The sequence below is a fragment of the Taudactylus pleione genome, unplaced genomic scaffold, assembly GCF_031769625.1.
Source record: "Taudactylus pleione unplaced genomic scaffold, aTauple2 ptg000128l, whole genome shotgun sequence".
Taxonomy (NCBI): Eukaryota; Metazoa; Chordata; class Amphibia; order Anura; family Myobatrachidae; genus Taudactylus; species Taudactylus pleione.
Genome location: NW_028284530.1, coordinates 2,852,504 through 2,865,230, shown reverse-complemented (window position 1 = coordinate 2,865,230; position 12,727 = coordinate 2,852,504). Strand labels below are relative to the sequence as shown.

The 12,727-nt window shown below is 43.7% G+C and overlaps 1 protein-coding gene across 1 annotated transcript; it reads left to right on the top strand.

The window, feature by feature from the left end:
• Positions 1-3,643: 3,643 nt before the first annotated feature.
• Positions 3,644-6,542, top strand: HESX1 (HESX homeobox 1). Its single transcript, XM_088472751.1, has 4 exons — positions 3,644-3,839; positions 4,212-4,414; positions 4,646-4,747; positions 6,290-6,542. Exons 1-4 carry the CDS (start codon positions 3,644-3,646, stop codon positions 6,389-6,391), a joined length of 603 nt encoding a protein of 200 aa, XP_088328877.1. The 3' UTR covers positions 6,392-6,542.
• The last annotated feature ends 6,185 nt before the right edge of the window (positions 6,543-12,727 follow it).

The following is a 12,727-nucleotide window of genomic DNA, read 5'->3' as shown; positions in this document are numbered from 1 at the left end:
AATATGGTGTTTCCAGTAATGCAGCTTTATTGAAGGCTGCTATCAAATTGAAATATATGATAAAAAGAATGGCATAAAAAAAGGACACGTCTATGCCATTTCAAGTGTTTTCAGTTTTATTTTTCTGGGACAGGACTATACAGATGTAGCTTCGCTCATCAATCCCGAGATGTGTGCGCACGGGCATTCACATCGCGGCATAGCGCAGCATTCGCCGGGCTGAGACTAGTTGCAGCCGGTGTTCACTCCATAGAGGCGTGCACACCAGACTTGCCAAAGGGAGCTGTCGGCCTTCCTCAGCAGGGGGGCGTGTCCATTCAGAAGGGGCCATGACCCGGACTATGACTAGTCAATGGGGGTGGGGCATGGGCGTGACAACGCTATCGCGTCATCGCGGCCCCGCCCCCTCTTCACAATGCCAAGATAAATGGAAGTGTGAAGCAGGGGGCGGGGCCATGACGCGAATCGTGTCATCGGGCCCCCCGCTGACGGGGATAATACTGTATTTGCGGGGGAGCGGCGGCGAGCCAGATGGATCACCGGGGACCGGGAGACCTACCTACCTTTTCTGGAGGCTCCCGACCAAATCGGGAGGGTAGGTAAGTATGGTGCACACTAGTCGCACCATCCATGAAGCGATGGATGAGCATGGCTACTTCTGTATATATTATTTTACTTATTTTAGGACTATTATATATTTATTTTAGTCCACAGGGTCCCATTCTCTTAAGTGCCCCCTCTCTCACGCCCCTCCCCCCGCCAGAGAACACTTAGCATGTATTTGCCCCGTGCCCTGGTGACCCAGAATGGATCCTCTACCTGCCTTTAGACACAGGGCTGTATCAAATGGGGTGATATGATCACCGCCCAGATGGCGGCATATAAGGGACATGGGTGACACTGAAATATGACATGACATATTAATCCACCGCGTCTTCAATATTCACTCTGCCACCACTGGATGGGGGCAGTGCTGACAAGAGGGGGAACACCGGAGGAGTGGGAGTGGCTTACGTGTCCTGGACTTCCTGAAGGTTTGATTCAGCCCTGCTTCCAGAAATTGTGGAACTACACATCCCAGCATACTCTGACAAAATTTTAACATGCCCTAATAGCAAAATAGTGTCAGGGCATGCTGGTATGTGTAGTTCCACAACAGCTGGAGGACTGTATGTTGAATACCTCTGCTCTGCTGAGTCTGTACACATGACCTTAGCTCATTATAGATGATAGATTTACAACTCATTTACACTTGGAGGTATAGCATTTGTTGCACGTTCTTTATCTGTGGTATACGATTACCTGCATGATTACATTGTGTGAAAATGACATTGTGGGGCTGTAGTGGAGATGAATGCAAGTCGGCTGTAAATGCTCCCATATTGCATTCCCAAAATATATGCCGGATATTTGCCTGCACGCTGATTTGTATGCAACCCAACGGCCGCACTGCTCCTACCCATTGGTTTCATCAGTATCAGCACTATTCTTCTTGCAAGAGACCCATCTGAAAATAGTTTTATCTTTGTGTACGCACAAATGCTGTTGACATGCACCCACTGGACGCCACTCAGACATGCATGGCTCTGCATCACCGATAGATACATGCGCTTGGTTCCAGTGTGAAAACGCACAAGATCTGTCCTCAAAAGGCTCATCTTCCTCTCCAAACATACTACATCTGCCTTCCCTCTCCTACAAGCCCTACACTGGCTTCCCCTTCATAACCCAATTCAAGCTTCTCACACATTCCTCCCCCATTTACATCTCTGACCTTATCTCCCTTCATACTCCCTCACGCCCTCTTTGCTCCACAAATGATTGCCACCTCTCCTACCATCTGATTACTTCCACTTCCCTCTCCTAGATTTTGCATGTGCTACTCCCTACCTCTCCCTATCAGCCACCTCTCTACAAAACATCAAACGAGCTTCAAAACCCACTTATTCATCAGAGCCATCCATCTCTCCTACTAACCCTCTGTCTCATGCTCACTGTCTACCCCATCTGTGTCACCCCGTAGATATATCAGCCGACCACCTGTACACTGGCTGCAGAGGTCTGCGGGGATTGGGTCACGATGCAGAGGTAGTGATGGCTGTTCAGTGTATGAACAACCATCATTTGCTGATATATCTGTCGATCTGCAGATTTATCTTTCCAGTTTGTAGTACCCACCTTTACTTATACTATTATAGACTGCATACATCCTACAACGACACATAACCTTTATTTTTGCCTCCCTGCTGCTTATTTGTTATGACTACTAACGCAGCAATGTTCACAAACCATGTACTTGTCCAGCATTGTATTGTACAGTAAAGCTGGGTACACACCAGAAAGATATATCTGCAGATGATGGTTGTTCATACACACTGAACAGCCGTAACTGCCATCTGACCGCGGGTCCCACTGGCCAGGGGTTGCGTCGCACTCCCTACCCGGCGACCTGTGCAGCAAGTGTACGGGCAGTCATCACCGCACGTACACACAGTATGATGTGCAGATATATCTGCCATCGGCTGTGCAGCACAGCCGACACAATATGTGACACAATATGTCTGTGAACAACGTCGTTCACAGACATATCGCTGGTACACACTGGCCGATGCACACACAATATTGGCCGATCAATTAATCAGCCAATAAATTAATCAATTAATCAGCCAATGAATCTGCCAGTGTGTACCCAGTATAAGTCACTGTTTTCTTGTTATGCTCATTTGTTTATGTACTTAGTAAGGAGCTGCAGGACCCTTGTGGCGCCATGTAAATAAAGGATAATAATAATAAAACTAACTTGAATCTGCACCTTTGTCTTCTTAGAAAAGGCCTTATTAGGACCTAATTTCAGAATCGACCACGAGTAGCTAAACGCTAATTGATTGCTAAAGTCCCAGCATCCAATCCACCTGAATTAAAAGTGGTAATTGGTAAATAAACGACCACATTATTATTTAAAATACTGTATGCCACCACCCCACACTGCTAATCCAGGCCCTTAAAAAACAATTACAATGTTTTCAACAACGTTGCCAGCATGGAGTGATGTGCCTTGTGCCAAATGCTATTGTTCATTTACTGACCACATTAACCACTAAATAATCATATGAAATAAATGCTGCATTTTCAACAGGATTTGCCTAATAGCATTAAGAGCTTTCTTTCTTTATTTTATTTCCCTGGAAGAAAAAAAAAACTGCTAAATGAGATTACGTACTACTTGAGTGGTTTTCGACAATACTGCTGGGTTAAAATGAGTAGAGTCTGCGAAATTGAAAAAAAATAAGAATAAAAAACAATTTTATACATTAATGGTTTCAAATAAAAGAGGAGTTAAGAGTCTCGGTTCATCTGCTGGAGAAAGTACAGATCTTCTGGCTGGGAAAGATAACACTGTCCCTCCAGGTGACCCCCCCTAGTGTCCCCATTAGCTGCTAATTACTTGCCAAACAAATAAACAATTAACTCCTCTTGCCTCTTGGTGGGAGAGTCTTCATTGAGATGCTAAGACTTTCTAATGAAAGATTTTAATTAATGAGGTTGTAAATCCAGCCCCCTTGTTAACACAGCTATAAGGAGGGCCACAAGGCTAAAGCCATAAGCATTCTGGTGTTGTAGAATCTGCGTGAAGATTGGGATAATGACAACTGTGTCTGTGCGTGAGAACAGCTCAAGGATGCCAGCAGATCTCCAGAAACTGTCCTGTCTTGCAGACAACAGACCCTCAACCTGCTCATTTTCCATAGAGCGCATACTCGGACTGGACAAGAAGAGGGACTTCAGCTTGTCCGCCAGCAGGCACTATAGGCCATGGGTGGATGATTACTGCAGTAGAGGTAAGTTCCACTTCAGTCTAAACATTATCTGTTACCAGTTAGAAGCACAATGCATGGAATCTAATATGTATATTGCTTTGCTTTGCATTATACTCATTACATCTCCTAAAATCTGCAATGTGGCTACACTACATAGAGCTCAGCAAATACTGTTGATCTGATAAGTGCTTTGCAACCCTTAGGCCAGTTTTGATCCACTTACCACTGTATTTATGTTATCAGGTGCTGTGGTGTAAACATTAGGGGTACTTGTGTTATTGACGGGTTATTTTAGTGTTGTGCAAACACACTTTCAAATGATAGTGAAACTAACAGGAACTTTGGCATATAAAGCACAGTCTGTAAAAATGAATATATATTTTATAATTTCAGAAGGAATTGATGCTCACTGCTGGAGGCTCCCTATCATCAGCTATGACATACCTGTACAAGTTCACACGGTGAGACATTCACTGGACAAGGAGACAGCTGTCCGGTATGAAAAGTGCTGCTCGCCGACTGAACGCCTGACTTATAAAAGAGAACTGAGCTGGTATAGAGGAAGGAGACCCAGAACTGCATTTACTAGAAGTCAGGTGAGTGTATTTCTCATCTATCTATCTATCTATCTATCTATCTATCTATCTATCTATCTATCTATCTATCTATTTATCTAATGTCTGTCTGTCTATCTATCTGCCTATCTAACTAACTGTCTATCTATCTATCTATCTATCTATCTATCTATCTATCTATCTATCTATCTATCTATGTATCTTCTATCTATTAGCTTTATCTAACTAAGTTAACTATATTGTTTTGTTTAGATAGAAGTTTTGGAGAATGTGTTCCAACTCAATTCATACCCCGGCATTGATGTCAGAGAAGAACTTGCCAATAAGTTATCTTTAGATGAAGACAGAATTCAGGTACGACATTTACATGCACAATGTACATAGAAGCAATTCTATGATTAGACTTATCGATCTGCTGTATAAACACGTATCACATCAAACCTCATGCTTCCTAAATTTCATAGTGTCCTTTAATGTTTTCTTCTAATACTAATATATCAATTTAGTGACCTCTTTAATGTCAATCTCATTCTTACAAAACAGAGCTATCACCAAATTGGAATTTACTTAGAATTAAATTCTTAGTTACTGAAAATCTGATTTTCTCTGGGACAATGTTACTTTCCAATCCGCATTACCTCTGTAAGTTAGCATTTTCTTGGGGTTGTGACCAGTAGTAAACACTTTGGGATCAATACAATTATACGCAATGTACTCGCGACAATGGCTGTGCTTGATGGCAGCCCGGATTCGCATAAAAGTGCTCAGAGCCCCATAGGGCTCCGAGGGAACATAAGCGAATTTGGGCTCGGAGTGGGCCGCAAGGGGTGCGAGGTGCCGTTGCTGACGTTTTAAGCCATGGTAATGGCAACTCACACCCTTCACAAGCATTTGAATTGACCCCTTTGTTAGAACATGTATGTCCAAAATATTGATTTGCTGAAGCCATGAACCAACTGGTCCATTAATGTTCTATGGCAGAGGTTCCCAAACTCTGACATTACAGTCCATGTTTTATGGATATCCATGCTTGAACACAGGTGACTTAAGTAGTACCTCGGTCAATTTGATTTAACCATCTGGGCTCAAATATGGATATCCTGAAAATCTGGACTGTAATGGCAGAGTTTGGGAACCTCTGTTCTATGCTGTTTTTCACATCATTAACCTTCATATACTTTACTGAGAGATGATTTGATGCATCATGAACTTCTGCAATCTTATCCGAAATTTTAGGCAGAGGATATTTACATCCTGTGTTTACTTTACTATCAAGATATAGGGAGAATAAAAAAAAAATCTTTAAAATATCTTTTAGAAAAATTAATTTTTACCCCATATTCTATAAAATCAACTTTTTTTTGTTTTAGAATGTAAAAATTACATTTGTCCTTTTTAATTTCTTGAAAAGTGTAATATTTTGGTAGTTTCATAAGAAAATGGACCGTATGTAACTGAGCCACGCCCACTTTTTACTCATTAACACAGGAAGAGGAGGAAACAGTGCATAAAATGACAATATAACATTATGTAAAATGGATTAGTGAGAATGGCAAGCCTAAAGGAAATTTGAGGCCTCAGATTATCCCCCTCCGTGTCTATACCTGTCTCAGTAAGAACTGACCACAGATGGGACCGGGGGTGGACAGATGTTCCTTTCATGTCATCACTTATTTTTGTCTTAATAATAACGTACTTTTCTCATCCATGGATAACGCTCCCTATACATCCTTAGCAATCTGCCCAACCTCCTAGCTGTATATAATTAACAATATGAATCCATTAGCAGTAATTAAGAAGTGTGTAATTTTATAATTTTATTATATTGGGCTTTGATCACAAAGTGCAAATTTTATATCCTATAATTATAACACTTATATATTTGTTTTAATTCAGATCTGGTTTCAAAACCGCCGCGCCAAGCTAAAGAGATGCCACCGGGAGTCACAATTCCTCATAGTGAAAGAAACATTAACTCCGCAAATCCAGGACAAATGAGATCCTTGTTACGTGTCACTGACCAATATCCAAACAAAAGTGTAACATTTTGTTTTAAGTCATTCAATACCCCGGGAAGAGTTGGAATAAAATGACATTTGCACTCGTAATTAAATTTAATAATGGAATTTATTCTCGAATACTGTGTGAGTCGGAAAGGTTTAAGTAAATAGTTTGTAATTTAATTATGGAATGTCCATGCACTTTTTTGTAAATATAGATTTTTAATGGATTTTAATAAATATTTTTTGAACATGCACATATTGTATTTTGCTGTTTTCAGAGACGTATTTAAAGAACTGCAAAACTGTTATAGGTGGATTGCATGCTCTCGGGATACTAAGGCAGGAGGCGGAAGTTTACATTAGAAAGGTTTACGGTATTTAATGTAAAATAATAACAAATTGATTCTGTGTGAGAGAGCAAAAAGAAGAAATATATCTGTATACATATTTACTGTCCTATTTAAGTCATATTTACTGGTATTATAGGAAACTAATCATAATAGCTTTTATACATCTAACGCTAGTTAGACTAGTGAAAGTAGTATGTGCATTGTATTACCAATATGTCTTACAAGAGTTTTACCATTGTGTAGCCTCAAACACAGGCTGGATAGCTTCTCCATGGCCCAGGCTTCCGGGTCTCCAACCTTCGTCTGGAAATTGTATATTAATTTTTCAGCTGTCTAATGGTTGTAAAATAATTCTCTCTAAGGGATAATTTTATTGCACTGTAGCTGCTGTCAAACTGCATTTATTCGTGGTACGTGAAATCCCCAGCTCACAAGTAGATATGTTAGTAATACGTTTTATAGCAACGATAATTAGACATATTTTCCACCATAAGTCAACAGAAATCATAAAAACTGAGAAAAAAAACTTTTGTGGAGTCATCAAAGGTTTGGTGTAGCATATACTTAACAATCTGAAATAGTCAAAGTAACATTTTACTAGTCCGTGCTAGCTCTTGAGTGCTGTAAAATCAGTAGGCATAACCCAATTACTGGTCTGGCAATGAGGACTTTCAAAAAGGGGGTATGAGATTTGAAAAAGTTAGCAAAACAAGCTTGCTGAGGTATAAAAAACACACACATGTATGTACGTACGTACGTACGTACGTACGTGTGTATATATATATATATATATATATTATATACACACATTATTATTTATTATTACCAGTTATTTATATAGCGCACACATATTCCTATATACAGTAAACAGCAAAACCATAGAGGTTGCACTCAGGAACTTGGTATTGAAGGTAACAGAATAAATATATATGTGTGTGTGTGTATATATATATATTTATAGCAATCATCCAAAATATATAGATTCATATCCTAATACCATATTTTGGATGTTTTACATAATTAGGCATCAGATGAGATTAGAGGCAAGGTGATTAGAGTAGAGATGAGCGGTTTAGTTTTACTCTACTCCTTTCGCCAAATTAGCGCAAGTTTGGATTTATCTTATTGGCTATTCAAAACTCATGATAGCCTGATAGCCAATGAGATTCGGTTTTCAGATCTGAACTAAACCGAGCCTAAATCGAACCGCTTATCTCTAGGTTAGAGTAACTGCATGTAGCGAAAGCCACAATTATCAATAGAACCCACTGGTGATAGAAATTCCCTGCTTGTCATGTGTCGCTGGATATTGTAAGCACATATAGAAAGTATGCGTTAAACTAATCAGTTGGCTATGGCTATATGCAAATCTTATTTTTTCATTTTAATGTATAAAATAATTGTTATAGAGATTGTAAAATTTGCTTCCAGAACTCACCATTCTATATGGTTGCCATAGCGCCCCTTCCCTTTTCATGGATTCCTTTAAGATCCACACTAGTGGTCTCTTTTTATTTTTGTATTGGATTAATTATACACAGGGCCACCATCAGGGCCCGGACAGAGAGGGGGCTCGCCCAGATACGGATCACCCGGCGATGCAGCAGTGGCCCCTTAGGAGTAATGGTCCTGCCGGCAACTCAGCGCATACCAGATCATCATCACTGAGATCCGCAGCGCCAGGCAGCCATCACTGACAGCTGTCATAGCTATAATTCCTGGTGGCTGGCTCCTCCCCTGGACCGGCTACCTTACCATGAGCTCACAGCAGCTCATATCAGCATATGCCTGAGCAGTGACTAGCACACTTCTCTCTCCCCAGCACGCTCTGCTACCCGGACCCCTCCCCCTTGCAAGAGGCGGTAGTGAGGGCCCCTCAGTGCACTGAGAGACAGAGGTAAATGGGGGAGCCACGGCAGGGGCATATTAAGAGAGGAGGGGGGGCCCATGTTCACACCTCATCCGGGGCCCCCTCCTCTCTCCTCGGCTGCTGTCAGCGAACTGACAGCAGCAGTAGTCTACTGTGCATGCTGCCGCACCATTATCCCAGTGATTTCCTACTGCGCAAAACACAGGAAAAATGGGTGCAACGACCATTTTCCAAGCGTTTTCAGCAGCGCTACTCCGTGGGACATTGGAAAGGTAAGTATGAAAAAAAAAGTATGGGTGCAGGGTGAGCAGTGCGGGGCCCCCAGTATGGGTGCAGGGTGTGTGGTGCGGGCCCAGGGGCCGTGTGCACTGCACAACCTGCAATCATTATAAATACACCCGTGGGCCACAGAATGACAGAGGGAAATGTAGGTGTGAGTGGTGGTGGGGGGGGGTCACTGACAGAGGGGAATGTGTTTGAGAATCACAGAGAGACACAGGGAATGTGTGTGGTCAGGGCAGACAAGAGCCGCGCCGGGCCCAGGTGACAGGGGGCATGGCCTGCAGCAAGCCCGGGCCCAGGTAATTTGTACCCGCTCCACCCCCCCTCTCGGCGCCCCTGTGTGTGAGAGAGACAGAGGGGACTCTGTGTGTGTGTGGTGGAGGGTCACTAACAGAGGGGAATGTGTGTGAGTATCGATCTTGTTGTATTACTGTTATCCAGGAGTCACAGCTAAATATAGTGTGAATTCAATGGCTGCATTAATGATACACAATAATTATGCAATATACAGTAAATCTCCAGCTCTAGATGTAGGAGAGCGCTGGTGAAGCTGCACCTGCAACAACATTTGTCCATAAGAACAGCCATACACAAGCCTAGAACCGGCAGTGTAGATCACCGACTGAAGGTATAGAAAGAGCGCTGCTTGTAGTGCATATGCAGCAAACATCAGCAATGGGGATTATACACAGAAGATAGACAGGGCCGAACAGCGCCCCCCTGCAGTGCCCTGTGCTATGGCACATGCCGAACCACCCTAGTTATGGCCCTCTAACAGACACAATGGAATGTGTGTGAGGTCACAGAGAGACAGAGGGGAATGTGTGTGAGGTCACAGAGAGACAGAGGGGAATGTGTGTGAGGTCACAGAGAGACAGAGGGGAATGTGTGTGAGGTCATAGAGAGACGGGGGAATGTGTGTGAGGATCACAGACAGAGGGGAATGAGGGTGTGTGTATAGGGGACAGAGGGGAATGCGGGGGGAAGGGATCACTGAGAGGCAGTCTGGTGAATGTGTGTTAGGGGATCACAGAGAGACAAGGGAATGTGCAAGGGATCACTGACACACAGAGGGGAATGTGGGGGGATCACTGAGAGAGGCGAATGTGGGGTGATCGCTGAGAGAGAGAAGGGAATGTGGAGGGGATCGTTGAGAGGGGAATGTGGGGTGATCACTGAGAGAGAGAAGGGAATGTGGGGTGGATCACTAAGAGAAAGGAATATGGTAGGGATTACTGTGAGAGAGAGGGCAATGTGGAGGGGATCGCTGAGAGTGGGAGGGGAATGTGTGTGGGGGGATCACTGAAAGAGAGAGAGAGGGAATGTGGGGTGGATCACAGAGAGAAGGGAATGTGGAGGGGATCGCTGAGAGAGGGGAATGTGGGGTGATCACAGAGAGAGAAGGGAATGTGGGGTGGATCACTAAGAGAAAGGAATATGGAAGGGATTACTTTGAGAGAGAGGGCAATGTGGAGGGGATCGGTGAGAGAGGGAGGGGAATGTGTGTGGGGGGATCACTGAAAGAGAGAGAGGGGAATGTGGGGTGATCACTGAGAGAGAGAAGGGAATGTGGGGTGGATCACTAAGAGAAAGGAATATGGAAGGGATTACTGTGAGAGAGAGGGCAATGTGGAGGGGATCGCTGAGAGAGAGAGGGGAATGTGGGGGGATCACTGAAAGAGAGAGAGAGGGAATGTGGGGTGGATCACTGAGAGAGAAAGGAATGTGGAGGGGATCGCTGAGAGAGGGGAATGTGGGGTGATCACTGAGAGAGAGAGAAGGGAATGTGGGGTGGATCACTAAGAGAAAGGAATATGGAAGGGATTACTGTGAGAGAGAGGGCAATGTGGAGGGGATCGCTGAGAGAGGGAGGGGAATGTGTGTGGGGGGATCACTGAAAGAGAGAGAGAGGGAATGTGTAGGGGATCACTGAGAAGGTAAAATGTGGGAGGTTTGCTGAGAGAGGAGAATGGGGGGGGATCGCTGAGAGAGAGAGAAAGACAGAGAGTAATGTGGAGGGTATTATTGAGAGAGGGGAATGTATGGGGATGTCACTGAGACAGGGTAATGTGGGGAGATTGCTGAGAGAGGAATGGGGAGGAAATGCTGACAGATAAAAATGTGTGGGGATTGCAGTTGCCTGATACGATAAAGTTTATTTTTATTGAGACATCATGACATCAATCGTGCCGCATGACTGACAGAGGAGCCGGCCACAGCATGAAAAGGAACAGCCAGAAGACACAGGAGAAGGTAAGTGTCTGTGGGCTGCAGGGGACTGGACGCGGGGGCTGGCTGTAGGGGAATGTGGGGGGATTGTGGAGAGAGAGGGGAGACAGAAGGGATGCTTTCTGGAGAGACAGAAGTGATGCTGACTGAAGAAACAGAAGGGCTGCTGGCTGGGGATACAAAAGGGGCACTGGCTGGGGAGTAGGAGCAGATTGGGAACTTAAAGTGGCCCTGGAAAAAATTCTGAGAGTGGCCTTATTCAATTTAAACTGTAGGTAACGCAACATATATAAGTGGTGCTAGCAAACAGCCAACTTGACAGCGATACAATATACAGAGCATCTTTGTACCTGCCATACAGATACAGCACAAGTAGGTGCGGAAAGTGCGGTTGCTACGGGGCTCAGGCAGCCTCTGAGGGCCGGCCCTCTTGTTGCACCAAGTTACACTGCCACTTAATGAGCCCCGGCTTTTCTATTCTCACCAGAGTGCTGCTGCAGGGCATCTGGACCCAGACCTGATCTAAGCTACAGCCATCTCTAGCTGCTGCCTGCATGCATTGTGATGTCACAATGCAGATCACAGCCCTATATAAAGGATGCCCAGCTAGTAGCAGCCATTTTGTGGTGACATTTTGTCCTACATTGATACTCTCTGAGTAGTTCCTGCTTAATTTAGTCGACTTTGGATAATGACTGCTGATATGAGCTTTGGATATATTCCAATAAGGTCCTGAACAGCAACATCTTCAGAAAAAGAATCTGAATAACATCTGCGGGTAAGGACTTATGGATAATGGATAAAGCAAATTATTCATCTGATATGACATTGCATGACTTAAGATGGATACACACTTGTCCAACCCTCTGAGGATCCAACTCCAGACTAGACTGTTGACTCAATCCCACTGGAGATCTGGATGCAGATTCAACACCCAATATAGGCCTACGCAGCTGTCCAATTTTGCTGCAGATCTCAGATAGTAGGTGCAGAGAGTGGGGCTGCAACAAGACCCTGGCCTAGCTTGCCTCTGAGTGCTGCTGCAGGGCATCTGTTGTCACTGGCCCAGCCGGCTCTGCCTCCGTCTCTCCTCACTAACTGATTTATTAGTGAATCATAGCTTTCTTATATACCATGTTATATCAAACATTTAGGATTAGAGAGACTATATATTTCTTAAAAAAAAATAATCATTTATAATCAGGGCTGGATTAAGGGCCACCTGGGCCTGGAGTTGAAAATGATCAGGGGCCTATTGTGAGAAGCAGAGGAGGTTTGGCCAGTGTTGCGTGGGTGTGGTCAGCCCCATGTGGGTGTGTACACCCCCTACATTATCAGCCCCAGTGTCTGACTAAATATGTAAAAGTATAAAAATTACAACATTATGTGGGAAAATAGAAATACAATTTTAGTACTTATGATTTATGGGCGATCGTGTGATCATCTGGGTGGCTGGTCATTAACATGCTGTCATGATGATGGGCCTTTTTATGTGGAGGCCTGGAGCTCCATCCGCACCATTGTTAATCTGGCCCTGTTTATAATGTTTATTATATGCTAAATGCCAATAATTTAATCATGCATGTAACCTAAGTAAAAA

Bases quoted from the DNA above. Each gene is read 5' to 3' on its own strand.
- HESX1 (XM_088472751.1), top strand. From the start codon at position 3,644: ATGACAACTGTGTCTGTGCGTGAGAACAGCTCAAGGATGCCAGCAGAT. The intron at 3,840-4,211 runs GTAAGTTCCACT...TTATAATTTCAG, and splicing joins GGATGATTACTGCAGTAGAG to AAGGAATTGATGCTCACTGC. The intron at 4,748-6,289 runs GTACGACATTTA...GTTTTAATTCAG, and splicing joins TAGATGAAGACAGAATTCAG to ATCTGGTTTCAAAACCGCCG.